The 14,884-nt window shown below is 36.7% G+C and overlaps 1 protein-coding gene across 6 annotated transcripts in view; it reads right to left on the bottom strand.

The window, feature by feature from the left end:
* Nucleotides 1–14,884, bottom strand: part of elavl4 (ELAV like neuron-specific RNA binding protein 4) — a 78,309-nt gene that overhangs the window by 18,905 nt on the left and 44,520 nt on the right. For all 6 annotated transcript variants that reach the window (XM_084086486.1, XM_084086484.1, XM_084086483.1 and 3 more), the window contains one exon: nucleotides 7,544–7,647. In XM_084086486.1, the coding sequence (XP_083942612.1) occupies nucleotides 7,544–7,647 (104 nt within the window). The remainder of the gene's footprint in view (nucleotides 1–7,543; nucleotides 7,648–14,884) is intronic.

Below are 14,884 nucleotides of genomic sequence, written 5' to 3' on the forward strand. Positions count from 1 at the left end.
CTATATATATATATGCACATTTTTCTATATATATTTTTAATTTCAAGTTGTATAAACATGAATTATATATATATTATTTATATATATATATATAATTCATGTTTATACAACTTGAAATTACAAATATATATAGAAAAACTTGCATTAATATATGCAGTTGGTATAAAAATTACAGCATTACCTAATGTTAATGTATAGAACCTTATTGTAAAGTGTTACCAAATCTAGAAACACAATGGTGTCATAACCACATGTGTGACCATGTTATATTTCTGAGGATAGCTCTTAACCTTTCAAATAAACTGAAATAACAAGTTACCAACAGTAAATCAAAAATATTCAAGCATGGATTTAATTACACATAATTGGACAGTTTCAGTTTCTTTTCTACAGTTGTACAGATTGTTTTAGAATAAGGTTCATAAACCTCACTTAGAGCACACAGCAGTAAATGATAAAAGCTAATTTGTTTTCAGAAAACACACATGATGGAAGAGCTTGTGTGTGTGTGAGAGAGAGAGAGAGAGAGAGAGAGAGAGAGAGAGAGAGAGAAGGCTGGCTGTCATCTGTGCTGAATAACACTTTGGAACCTTCTGTTTGTGCCTAGAGTGAGAGCCAATCCATCTATAGCTCTCTCTCACCCGCGCATTCCTCACACGCTCTAATATCAGCGCACTGCGCTTACTAGCACCTTGGACAGCGCTCTTTCCTCCATACTCTCTCCATCTATCGCTCACACACTCACATGGCACATTCTCACCTCTCTCGACTTGTCAAACTCGGCAGCACCTTGGACAGAGTCTGTCACACTCTAAAACACACAGTGCTTGTTTTCAACTTCACATCCCAGTCTCTCTTTTTTCTGACTCACATAATACAGTTTTCACCCATTGCACTCTCTCAATCAAATCAAGGCGTTGGCAAATTTAATATACCATAATGTCACTGAACTTTGCACAAATGTACAGGGATAGTTAGATTTTTTTAAAGCAATCTTTGTGGGAAACTTCAGTGCTGTGGCTCATCCTGGATTATCTTGAATGATAATTATTTCTAAAAGGATAGTTCTCACCAAAATTATTTACTCACAGAATATCATAGTCCATATAACTGCTTTCATACAAATATAATTTATTATTATTGAAGTGATTCAATGAAAAGATCCAACCCAAAAGAATGATTCGTTCATGATTCAACCATTTCTACTCTTATATGTGTACCTCAAGATTTTCAGCACATAATGACTTAAATTTCAGTTTGTTCATGACACAAAGCTGTCATATGTCTTTAGAAGACTTTGAATATCATGTGATTTATTCTGTTGCTAAATTGCTTAGTTTTCAAATGGATGTATTTCATGCATGGATATCTTCCTAAATTTGAAATGAGAATCATTTATAATAATAAAAAATTAACAAAAGAGATGCTTTAAGGTCCCGCAGCAGTTTCCCTCCACAATATAACCCTTATAAATTAACGTTTGAAAGCAACAAAATCCATAAAGCCATAAATAATAGTATTTTTATTTTACTAGTATTTTATAATTTTTATTAAATACTTTTTTTTATTTTGAAGTACAACAGTATTGTTGCAATAGTAATATATTTCTTTATTGATTTAATTTTTATAATATAAATAATAATAAAATACAAATATTATTTTGAATAATAACTACTATTTTTATGGAGGAAAAAAAGCTTTTCTTTTCCCTTTTGTCCTTAGCTGATCGCATGTCTAAATACTTCAAGTCATGTGGACACAGTTTAGATGAACAAATCTATTAACAGACTGAATGTTCTTGTTGACTCCATGATTTCTTGTCTGTTTTCACTCTTTCCCGCTACAGTTCAGTTTTAATCCAAGATAGGGAGATGTTTCTATCTCCCTGCCCTTTTAATGCTCACGTCAATTTAATCTGTTCCCATTAATGCTTGAAGCAGCCTTTCCATCTCATATTTTCATTAGTTCTGACATTTGGGCAGCAGAGCCATCACAGGCTGTTACACTGCTACAAATGCTGAGCTAAACATGCTAAACACTCCGCTGTAATCTCCTCAAATCCACTTAAATGGAGAAGGCAAAAGCCATGGAACCCTGGCAGGCTCTTCCCTCTCCTCTCTTCCCTTCTTTTCTTTTCCTCACCTCTTTTCTTTTTGTTTTTTTTTCTTGCCCTGTCAAGCAGCTCCAGATGTCAGATCTATCAACACCCTGTCTGCTGTGAGGAGTGTGTGTGTGTGTGTATACACGTATCTCACAGCACAAGGCTATGCTCTTCTCACCCTCAGTGGGATTTCTCCCATCACACCTCGACAGGAAGGCAAAGCCGGAGTTTTGCTGAGAAACGGAGAAGTGTCATGGAGAAGTGTGTGTGTGCAACAAAATGATGAGGGTGTGGAAGTTGTGACTGGATTGAAACTCTCATTCTTTTTTTATTTTTTAGCCGGTGAAACGCAGCTCTGTTGATCTGTTTTCATGGACTTCCTGCATTAGCTGATGTGCTCGAGCGACAGCATGTCCCTGAACCTGACACTGGCATCTTGCCAAAGAATATAAACTCATCGTAAACCACCACAGACATCTTTTCTCACTTCCTTTTTCTCGTCTAAAAAGCCTCTTGTAAACATATACATCATCAGCTTATTTCAGCAGGAGGGCCCTCATAAACTGCGTTTTTTTTTTTTTTTTTTTGCTCCACTGAAAAGAGCAAAGAACTGCACTTCGGATAATTACCCTCTCCTTCTTTTTTCCCCCTTTTCTCGCTCATCCACTCTTAGACACAGCTGTCTTTTGCTATTAGATGGTCTGTCTTCATCCCGGCTCGATGGAGGCTTTATGAGAAGGATGACCTTGGAACACTCTTATTAGAAGTTATGAGATAGAGGATTTCACCTCTCTCTCTTGTCGTATTACAGCAGGAGAGCATCATTTTGAGAGGGCTGGTGCTGGTCTGAATAAAAGGTTTCATGGAGTGCAGAGAGAAAGGAGACCAAGCGGGGAGTGCCGAGAGCATGAGAGGTGTAAAAGAGAGATCACAAGGAAGAGATAAAGACATCGGCTTCTCTGACCCACGCTGAGATGGACGGATGGATGAAGAGATGGTAAATATGGAGATAAAAAGATCTAGATGATTAACAAAGAGCACAGATTGGAGTGATGAAGTGATAAGCAATCAAAGCTCTTCCATGTAAATCACAGTTTTGTCTTTACCAGCTGTGACCACAAGAAACAACAGCATATTTTGACGGTTGCTTGGTTTCTATTTCTGTACTCAGGGCGCAAAGACTTTTAGCCCACTCAACCGAACATAGTCAGCTGATATAAAAATATGTATGTCTCGCGTTAAAAGCACCTAATTTCTGATAATTTGCAATAGTTTCTGTTTTATATAGGTAAAAAAGGCAGATCTATCCATTGACATATTAAATAACCAGAGCGGATAGTCAGAATGTGCTTATTCAGAGACGAACATTGACAGTAATAAGTAGGTGGAGAAATCAGAGAATGCGCGGTGTTAAATCTTCATGCATCAAACCTACTAAAGTAAATTTATGTTTGAGTTTGTGTATTCTGCTCGTTTTGAGAATTAAGTTATTGCATAAAATTTGATGTTCATTTGTGCTCATGAACTGAGCGGAAAAAACTCTGAATGTCACACAAATTTCAGTGATTTTAGGAGAGCAAAATTCTTTTTGTAGAGGAACGTAGAGGAACATAGAGGAACAGAACTATTGACGGTTTTACATTTTCAAATGAATGTAGTTTATTTTCAATATCTTGATCTTTGTATCTTGATGTTAAACTGGTGACATTTCAGTTTTGACATTTCAAAGATAAAACTTTAATCTGGCTTGATATTGTGTCTCATATCAAATCAGTGTGGATCATCAGTATTAGCTAATTAATATTCATGAGCTCAGCCTTCTTATGAAGCTCCCCCTCCCCAAACTCACTCTGGTAGCACTTGGTTGCACCGTCTAGTGCGAAATTGGTCCAAAATTCTTCTCCACATAGGCTTTCATCATGGACAGACAAATTGCTTGTCAATTTGCACATCTTTGGTTGTGTCAATTCCAGAATTCATGATTGTGTGTGTGTGTGTGCGCAGGCAAAAAAAAAAAAAAATCAATCATGCATGAGATGCACATGTGAACAGCACAGTGTACAGTAGCCTGCCTTTTGTTTGTGTATGTAGGCAGGGTTAGTCACGGAAGACAACTCTTGCTTCATTACCCATAAAGTCTGCTTTTGTTTGAGTGTGTATGTGGCTGGAGGTGGAAATTCATCATGTTTAGAAGTATGCTCAGCAACATCATTCCTGCAAGTTATGAGCCTGGTTTCTGCCAAGGTTTTTTCTCTCTCCCTTCTGTCACCTGATGGAGATTTGGCTCCTTGCCACTGTCGCCTTTGGCTTTTGGCTTGCTTAGTTGGGGACACTTAATATTCAACAATATTATTGATCTGCCTACATTGACACCAATATATGAGAACTGAACTGAGCTGGACGATGACATCACTGTTTTCTCCAGAGCAGCTATATATATAAATGGACTAAATTAATAACTTTTTTACAACAAAAATGAACAATTACTGAACTTAAGCTGTATCATGACGATGTTTTCTTCTAGATCTGCTGTACAGCAGAAACAAACTTTGTTGCATTCTTTTCCTTTTATCAGTGTAAAGCTGCTTTGAAACAATCTGTATTGTAAAAAGCGCTATATAAATAAAGGTGACTTGACTTGACATAACTCAACAACAGACAGCACAAAATTTAGTTACGCTAAATTTAGTTATGCCAAATCTCTGTATGCTCAAATCAGTTTCAAATTTCAAAACATAATACCATAATACTAAACTTATTACCAGTCTTAAAAATATGATATCATAATATTCATAATATGTATAATAAAATAATATTAATATTTAATATGCAAATAAATAAGTTATATATATATATATATAATGAATAATATATTAAATCATATTTTTTATTTTAAATGTATTTAATATTTAAAAAGCTAAATTTTAATAATCCTAAAATGGTGGCTACATCAATTTAAACTTTTTTTTGTAAAACTTCAACAATAAGCAATTATACTGAAGTCTCACAATCCTCATTTCCTAATGTGGTTCATATAGGGTTAAGTTCACATAAAATGTTGGTTTAGTTTGAGTCATCGATGAATGACAGCTATTATGCCCTGCAATTCAGTGAGTCAGATGTTAATTCAGTAACTGCTGTGATGGATTGAGTAAATTATTCTTTAGAATGATTCAAATTGATAACTTGGGGAGGTTTTGACTTATTCACAGTACAAAGAAGCCATGAATTGAAGGCATTTTATTTTTTTGTTGTTTTGTTTTTTCTCTTAAAGGGGTGTGGGAGTTGAAAGGACCAGCTCAAGAGTCACTCGGTCATAGCCCTAGGATAGCAAAAGGCTGGTGTGTTTGGCCAGTAAGTGCAGTGTTTTAACTGTTAATGTATGTGTGTACCGCTGCCTCCTTGGAAGTGTGTTTTGTCACTGAGAGAAGTGCCGCGTGGCAGGAAGCTGTGATGATCAGTAAATACACACAGAGTGAGTCATTCTGTCTCTGATGGATTCTTAGCTGATGCTGAAACCAGTACTAGAAACACTGCCGGCCAACACGTACACATGCTGCCACTCTGGAAAACGCCCATGTTTGTGAGCATTATGCTGTGCCCTTTCAAAAACAGCCCTGACAAGTCTTTTCTTTCTCATCTCTCTTTTTTCTTTCTCTCGCTCCCACACACAAATGCACAAACATACACACACACACACACACGTTATTTTGCTGTTATGTTAAGAGGTACTGAGCCTCGCAGACTGAGCCGTGTTTTCTCAAGCAGGCGAAATCCAATCTGATTAGATTAGGGCGGATGTAAGTGAGAGGTCTGGGATTATAGGCCAGATGAAAACACACACACAGCCAGATTATGCCGTAAGCAGCAGTCAGAATTTACTGTTAAAACCAGCTGCTGCTTCTAAATTAAGCACTGCTGAGGAAAATGGAAACCATCAGATTGTGGTGAATCTATTTTGTTCCATAATTTCATTTAATGATAGAACAGAAATGAGTAGGATAGAAAAGAATAAATCAAATCAGTCCAGAGCATAATAGAACATGACAAATCATAAGAGAATAAAATGAAATTGAATAGAATAAAATAGAATATCAGAACAGGACATGATCAGAACAAAAACCATAGTAAAAATCTGACAACGTCATAGAATTGGACAAAAGAGAATGGAATACAACAGAACATTGATAGAACATAACAAAAATGAAACAAATACAAAAAGACAGATTAGATCTAAATTGAATTAAATATGACAAATCAGAAGACATTAAAACAGAATATGAATGGAACATATCAGAACAACAAAGAACAAAACATAAAATAAAATAATAAAATAAAATATAGATTAAACATGATAGAACAGAATTGAATGATGTGTTTTTCTAGGGTGGAAACCAGACATATTTTAGATTTCTATTTAGCATGTCCACATTATTCTATTATACATGCTATTTCCCTCTTTTTGTGTGACTTCATGATTTGACATTTGGAGATTCATTTACATATCAATTACACTATTTTTCCCTTTTCTTCCTTCAGTTGCTTTCCTGTTTCCTTCTGCATCTTAATGAGTCAGATTTGCCCTCCTCTCTCTTTGTGCCGCCGCGCCTCAGCCCAGCACGAGGCAGTGTACGCCACATGTTCTAATCACTGCAGCTCCACTGGCACAAACGGTGACAGGAAACATTCAACGCATTGACTGGCGCAGACGTGAGAAATGGTGACTGGGAGAGCGCTTCCACCTAAATGAGATGTAGCTCTGTTACCGTCTCTGTTATCTGTTACGTTTAAATAGGTTCAATCCCAGGTGCGGGTGACCTGTTAACCGGAGAGGTACTGAGAGAAGCTTGTCAACGCTGTGCCCTTGAGCGAGTGGCACTGGCTCCAGGGGTCACCGCTCCTGCAATTAGCGTAATGTGGGTTGCTTTGGCAAAAAAGTGTTTGGTAAACAACAGGCAGGCAGTAGCCTAATAACATGAACCCGAACGCTGATCCCAACACTGAGATCTACACATTCAGGTATGTATACAGAAATGCCGCAATACAGCTGTTTATGTTTTTTTACATTAATCATACAAAAATAATGTGGCGATAAATCTGTTCAATTAATTAATTAGCATATCATTTCATTAATTAATAATATGCTGTACATTAGCAATTCATACACTCTAAAAATATTAAAATTAAATAATAAATAAAGATGTTTATATAATAGATAGATGTTTTCATTAAGGCTTAATTTATTTGATCAAAAAATATTATCACAATTTAAAATATTTTTTTCTATTTTAATATATTTTAAAATGTAATTTATTTCTGTGATAGCAAAGCTGATTCATGCTTTAAAAAAAAAATAATAATCATAGTGTTGATAGTGTTGGCACCTTTTTTAAAATTCCTGACATGTGTGAGACTGGACTTTATGGTAGTGTAGTCACGTACCTTAATAGTTTTGGTCTGAAGTCTGAGTCCATTTAACGTGTTGATGGCTTTCTCTGCATCTTTTGGGTCAATGTAGTTGACGAAACCATAGCCAAGACTCTGCCCTGTAGTGAAGGAAAGAGAAGGAAAAGAAAATATTATTTTTATTTTAGCTTAAAACATTTCATTATGTTTAAAAAGACATTAAATTGTGAAAGCATTTCTTTTAACCACCCTTCCTTTGAAAGCCAATCACTTGTCCTTAGTTACCAACCCTAAAAAATTCTTTAAAACCACTTGAAAGCATTCATCACAAAAACTATGCATACATTATGAAAAAGACGACATTAACAGTTAATGATATATGTAGCGTTAGCCTGATTAGTAGTGACTAGTTTGAGCTTGTTTAGAAAGTGCACATTAAGTGAAAGCTTCCGCTGGAAACCTCTGACAGAGTCTTTGGTGGAATTATTTTGATTTAACCTCTTCTAACCGTCGTCTGCTCCTCTGAAGGCGAGGCAGACATCAGCTGCTATTTAACTTAAATAGAAACCCTGCAGCTAAAGGCCTGTGTGGTACTGCTTTTTTCCTCCCTTTTCCTTTTCGTTCTTCAAAGATCTCGCCACACAAGTGCAGTGGAACTCGAGAACAGCGCTGCACTTATCCTCATTAATGGAAACAGACAGCGCTAAGTCCACAGTGTACACACAAAGTGAATCATAAATGCGTAAGAGTGTTATACCCTGCGCCAAACAAACATAAGCTATAGCGTGCCAGATACCGTGGGGGGTAAGCGGAGAACTTCTTGCTGCCCTCGCTTCAAACAGCATGCCTCTATCTCTTTCTCTCTGGATTATGGAGGATTACCAATCCCTCTGTCATTCATTAAGACTGAGAAGAGGCACTATTCAAAGCCTGACACTGATGTTTCAAAATTCCTTTAAATATAAATACTGTGATCCTAGACAATATTTTATTGCTCAGGTGATCAAAAGTGACAGTAAAGCCATTTTTAATAATACAAAAGATACCTTCTTTTTTTTTTTTTTTTTAAGAAGGGGAAAATATCCACACAAAAAAGTTGATATAATGATGCTGAAAATTCAGCTTTGCCAAGAATAAATTACATTTTACATATTGCATTTGTAATAATATTTCCCAATTTTGCTGTTTTTACTGTTTTATTGGTCAAATAAATGCAGTCTTGGTGAGCATAGGAGACTCCTTTCAAAAACATTAAAAAAAATTGCTGACCCCAAACTTTTGAACACTAGTGTATTTGTTAATGTAATATATCATTTTTTGGTAACACTTTAATTTAGGGTCCAGTTCTCACTATGAACTAGTTGCTTATTAGCATGCATATTACTAGAATATTGGCTGTTTATTAGTACTTATAAAGCACATATTAATGCCCTATTCTGCTTGACTTTGTTCTACATCCCTTAATCCCGCCCAATACCTAAACTTAACTACCTTACTAACTATTAATAAGCAGTAATTAAGAGTTTATTATGGCAAAAGTCTTAGTTAATGGTGAGAATTGGACCCCAAACTAAAGTGTGACCTAATTGTGAATATTCTTGACGTGTTGTGCCAAGCTCTAAAAGCGAAAAAGTGTTTGTGTGTGGGGTTCAGGTAAACCCCACGTTATGGGGACAAAATGTCCCCACAAAGGGGGCAATATCCAAAATCCTTGACCTTCTGGGGAAATGTTTTGGTCCCCATGAGGAAAACAGCTTATAAATCATACTAAGTGATGTTTTTTGAAAATGTAGAAATGCAGAAAATTTTCTGTGATGGGTAGGTTTAGGGCTAGGGTTAGGGAACAGAATATACAATTTGTACAGTATAAAATCATTTTGTCTATGGAAAGTCCCCATAAAACTTGGAAACCCAACATGTGTGTGTGAGGGAGAAAATAGAAAAGGAAAAGGTTAGTGTAAATGAAGTGTGTTTCCAAAGTGCTGTCATGCAGAACTTGGATAATGATACATTCGGAGAATGCACCAGAGAAAAGAAAGACACTGACTCTGCCTAACCTCTCCATTTGTCTTTCTCTGTCTTCACCATTTCAGCTGTGTTCCTCGCTCTTTCCTTTGAGGCCCAGAGCATTTGGCCCCACGTTGGCATGCCCCGTAATGCCATTTTCATTGTGTGTATATGTGCGCGTGTGTGGGTGCGTGTGTTTGCATGATTGTGTGTTTGAGCGTACAATAATGGGTTCATAAAACAATCTGTTTTGTAATGCCCCTTTGCCTGATGGCATTTCCATAACGTCGCTAGCAGTTGTTCTTGCCTCCTTTGGAGTTCTTGCCTGAGGATAAGGTGAGGCCGACCAAGGCCGCTTCAGTCAAAGGGATTTCTCCCACCAGTATAACACACACACACTACACACATCCCTTCTCCATCACACAGCGGTGCGACAGTTGAGATCTCAGTGGGGGACTAGAACCAGGCTGTTTGCTAAGAAAAAAGCACTAGCGCACACACGTACACTTGGGTTACAAGGGCTGTTGTGAAACTGAGTCGTATTCTTAATATTTTAAGAAAATTAAAAGAAGAACCCCTTAGTGAGTTCATTAATTATTAATTTAAGTGCATAATTTCATTATTAGACTTTGTAGTCCATGGCAATACAAAGAATAAAATCACCCTGCTTTAAATAAAGGAGGCTGCGAGTTGTTTTGACAATCTCTAAGGCCCTTTTTTTGGCAAGGCAATTATTTAGCTAATTTAATTTCCCCGCGAACAGACACATTAACAGAACCTTAAACTGATCTCTATTAAATATCTCATATCTCATCTGTGCTCTCTAACAAACTGCAGAGGCACAATCTCAAAGAAAACATGTAATTTTACAGACATGCACACACGCACATAGCCGTGTCATTAAACAAACTCCCTCTTTATCAACACAACTCACTGCTGCATGCTGCACCTGCTTATGGACATACAGACATACTAAGGATGGGAAGGGTGGTCGACTAGTTGTCCAATAACAGTCTACTGATTAGTGAGGTTGACTAGTTTATCTACTGTTTTTAATATTTTAGTAGTGATGCTTTAAAGGGGTTGAATAATGAGATGCAACTCTGCAGGGAGAGTATTAACATGCTAAAATCTCACAATAATTGTCAGCACACTAAAACCGGCACTGAAGTTGAATCATTACTGCGAAACTTTAAAAGAACCTTTGTTTACACTTTCATGTGAATTTTTACTTGAAATGTTTTGATTTAGACTACATTTGTAGATGCATTCAGAGAGTTTCTATACTCTTATGGGTTTGTAACTGAAACTTTTTTAAACATTGTTTTAATAACAGTTTCAGAATAAAGTTTACTTTAGTTAATATCGTCAGAGCAGTTTTTGGTTGTGTTGTCTAGTGTTAAAATGTACCATATTAGAAGGTTTCCTCTGTAGTTAGCAGAATTGGCCGAAAGAGAATTTATTTCATATGTAAGCAAAATTAACATTATAACTGTTACTGAAACAACCCCATTATAAATCAAAAAATTAATTTGAATAGAGAGCTAGTGAATCAGAATTGAATCAAATCAGGGAATATGGTTCAATATCTGTCGAAGGACTATATGTTCCAACATTTAGTCTGTGCTATTTTCAGTCTATGAACAGACTGGCCATCAATGGACATTGTGTTGAGGCTTTTGCTGTGTTTTTCAGCATTCGGTCTCAAGACAGACCCCCCTGCATTCTGTTTCATTCTGTCTTTTTTGCAGCTGTGATTTTGAACACATAAAGCACGCTGGGTGGAGTCTGGTGGACCCAATTATATGGGACTTCAGTAAAGCCAAATAGTTGTTCTGACAACCCATGTATTTTTTGCACTTCCTTAAAACACACAGACACATAAAAACTAAACATCAAACACGATACCTATACATGAGTGTATATATATATATACTCAATACTGTATACTGTACTTGGGCATACATATATGGTATACACACCTACACACAGAATATAAAATTCTGTTCACACAACCAGATCATATACCCACGCAGAGACAGCACATGAATGCAAAGCGCACAGAAACACAATCTCTTCAGCACAGCCAGGGTTACCTACAATGGACAACAGCGTAGGTACCGGAGAGGGTTACAGTCAGGTCTGCCTCATGAATTTATTATCGAGGGAAGTATAGGAATAATAAAAAATGTTTCATGGCAAAGTCAACGTTTGCTATCTGCATCATACCTATTCTATGAATGTTTCATTTCATGTTTGATCTACAGAAGTGTGATTTACGTTTTGTGTTGTTCTGTCATAAGCATTCAGGGCCGAGTGTGCCGTTTACATGAAATCAAAAAGATTATTCTCTTTTCTCTGGTGTAAAGCAAGATGATCGATACATAAACTGTATCAAATCTGAAACTGCAAAAAGATGATTGAGGATTTTGACAGAGCCCATTAGATATATGCATTAAACATCAAATGCCACAGTAAAAGAGAATTACCTCAATGCTGTTTAATTAGTATAATGGTTACGTTAACTTATATATTTTAATTGTCAATTAAAATTGAAACTGAAATGATGCATTGCGCTTTTAATGAGCTTTTAATGAGTGCTGATCTCCGTTTTTCCAGCACTTTCTGTTCCCCAGCAGGATAGACGTGCAGTCAAATTTTGAAACATTGGAAAGGCTTTTTCAAAGACAATGCTTAACACCAATTAAAAGGATATTTTTCACAAATAAACAGCTTATGACTATTAGTGTGTAGGCTCCTGATGGGTTTTTCATTGCGATGGGACACGGCTAAAGCTGGAGCGTAATAGTAATGTACGAGAGCTTGATGGAAACGGTGTGTGTTCTGTGAGTGTGTGGGTAAAACAAAGAGTATAGGTTTGACTGTAGAATGTATATTTATTGAAATAAAATTGTATGCAAGCAACATGCATTACCTTTCAAAAGTTTGGGGTGGTAAGATTTTTTTTATGTTTTTGAAAGAAGTCTCTTATGCTCACCAAGGCTTTTGTTTGATCACAAACACGTACAAACAGTAATATGCTGAAATATTATTACAATTTAAAATGACTTTTGTATTATTTTCTTTTGTGATATATTTTCAGGATAAATGCTTAGTGCATGTTCTTGTGGTGCCGAAAATCAATGAGGATTTTCATGATGTCATTTCCTGCAGATCCAGAGCCTCACAGTTTAGGTGATTGGCTCAAAAATGATGTGCTCCCATGAGGAGCAAAGATGGCCGATTACAAGTCATGTACTTACAGGGGGTCCATTGCCAGACTAGCATCTGCCATTGAGAGAAACCGGAATGGATAACAGGTATTATAGACCCCCTGCTGTATGATTTTATAATCTTGGGTATATGTTTTTGATACAAAAAATATTATCCATAATATGCACAGCTGTATATTGCTCCAGAGAGACATAGCGTGTGTTGTCATGTTTGTGAACCCACGGTATGTGTACATGAAAAAGATTATTACTGTCTCTGTGATCGAGAGGATGAGGAAGATGAGGAAGGGCAGGCGTAAGCTACAACCCCCAACCCCCACCCCAGTATGGGTCTCCTTTAGCCCTTGAGGAACATGCTGAGTTAAATGGGAGGAATGAGATGTTTCTCTCTCGTTAAATTGAGGCTGTTTGGAGTGAGAGGCTCCATTTGGAGGAGTCGTATTTGAACCATTACGCCTCTTACCTCAGCAGCAGGAGTCAGAGTGTGTGAGAAGATAAAATGAGTGTGTCCGGTGGGTGTCCTTCCTCTCTTTCTCACACACGCACACATACAGTACATTTTTACTTCATGGTACATATCATTTACAATAACACACTCACACACACATATATTTCCCTGTGCTGAACATCATTTATCATCAAAGCTTTGCACATGAAAGATATATTTGACTGATTTTCACTGTTCTGCTGCTTGGCAGTGAGCTAAAAGTCTTCAGACTGGATTCTCGCTAATTTCACCCTCTCTCTACATCAATAGTTGATACATAATTTAAAGGCCCAGTGCTTCCATTGATTGAAAATGAGATGAACATTGTAGCAAACACAAAACTGCCTCCAGCAACACCCCCCCTCCACAAACCCTCCGGCAGCCATGTTGAGTCGACAGTTGCAGTTCCCTTAAGCTTGAATCAGGTGGGAAAGCTGAAACTAGCATTCGTTTGGGAGAGAACAGCAGCACAGACGCAAGATGACAGTTCAACGAGCAACTGACATTAACGCACCTTGATATCACAAAGCTTTCTGGCTACGAACAGGAAAATCTGTTTGGTCAGACTTAAATTTAGTCACATTTAAGATGTGGAAGGGGGAAAAAAAAGCAAAGACGAAAATCCATTTCAATTTGTCAAAACAAATGTATTGCTGCTGCTTGCTTGCTTGACATTTTGCTCGTCACTATTGCATCTTGGGACAGAAACATGTCTCTGCAGTAAAAGACATCTCAAAGACATTTTTGTTGCATTTTATATGATATAGAAATACACAGCTGCATCACTGAGGTCATCGTGAATTATGTAATGCCAATAGATGGCAACGTACAACTTTATGGCTTCATTTTAATTAGCTTAGTGATCTTCCATCCAAAGAGACAAAAGCTGACTGAAGTGTAATTAGATAATGTAAGGTGCAATGAGATAATCTCTATTCTTAATGCTGTTTATCGTTGCATCTAATAGCCTTAATTCGACCCATTTGTACATAAAACACTTAAGGGATGCCTAAGTGCTCTCTCCCAGACAAAAGCATCATTCTGATTGGATTTGCATTAGAGATTCATATTTCGCCTAAGAGGTTGTGTAAAACCATTAGCTTACCTTACCCTGCACAAATGTAAGGCCTGTTTCCTTATGTACCTACCTACTGTGTATTTTACTGCGTGTTTTACAAGGAAAAATAAACATTGCCTTTTCCCCTTCTGTTTATAAAGAACTTATATTGATATGGACACTAAAAAATAATAAATAAAATAAAAAGGTAATTGCAAGATTTTTTAAATAAGATATAAAGTTCCATTTTGGGATACAAAATCACATGGTATTTAAAGTTGAAATTTAATAAATCTGTGACATACACTGGCGTTCAAATGTTTGGATTTGGTAAGATTTGATCAAAAAGATTGAATTATTTTGTCAAAAATTCAGTAAACAGTCATATTGTGATATATATACCAAGTTCTGTCGTTAAACTCTAGATGGGTCCTTAATGCAACCTGATGATAATTACATTGCACAAGCCATGCACTACATGGCACAAGCTGATGTCGCATCTGCAGCCAATGAGCTTGAGGCTCAACATTTAAGTAGCTGGTAAGCGTAGCAGTTTGCAGCACTCTTTCAGAGTTCCTCTGAAACCCTCCACC

The sequence above is a fragment of the Abramis brama genome, assembly GCF_963993115.1.
Source record: "Abramis brama genome assembly, chromosome: 16".
Classification (NCBI taxonomy): Eukaryota; Metazoa; Chordata; class Actinopteri; order Cypriniformes; family Leuciscidae; genus Abramis; species Abramis brama.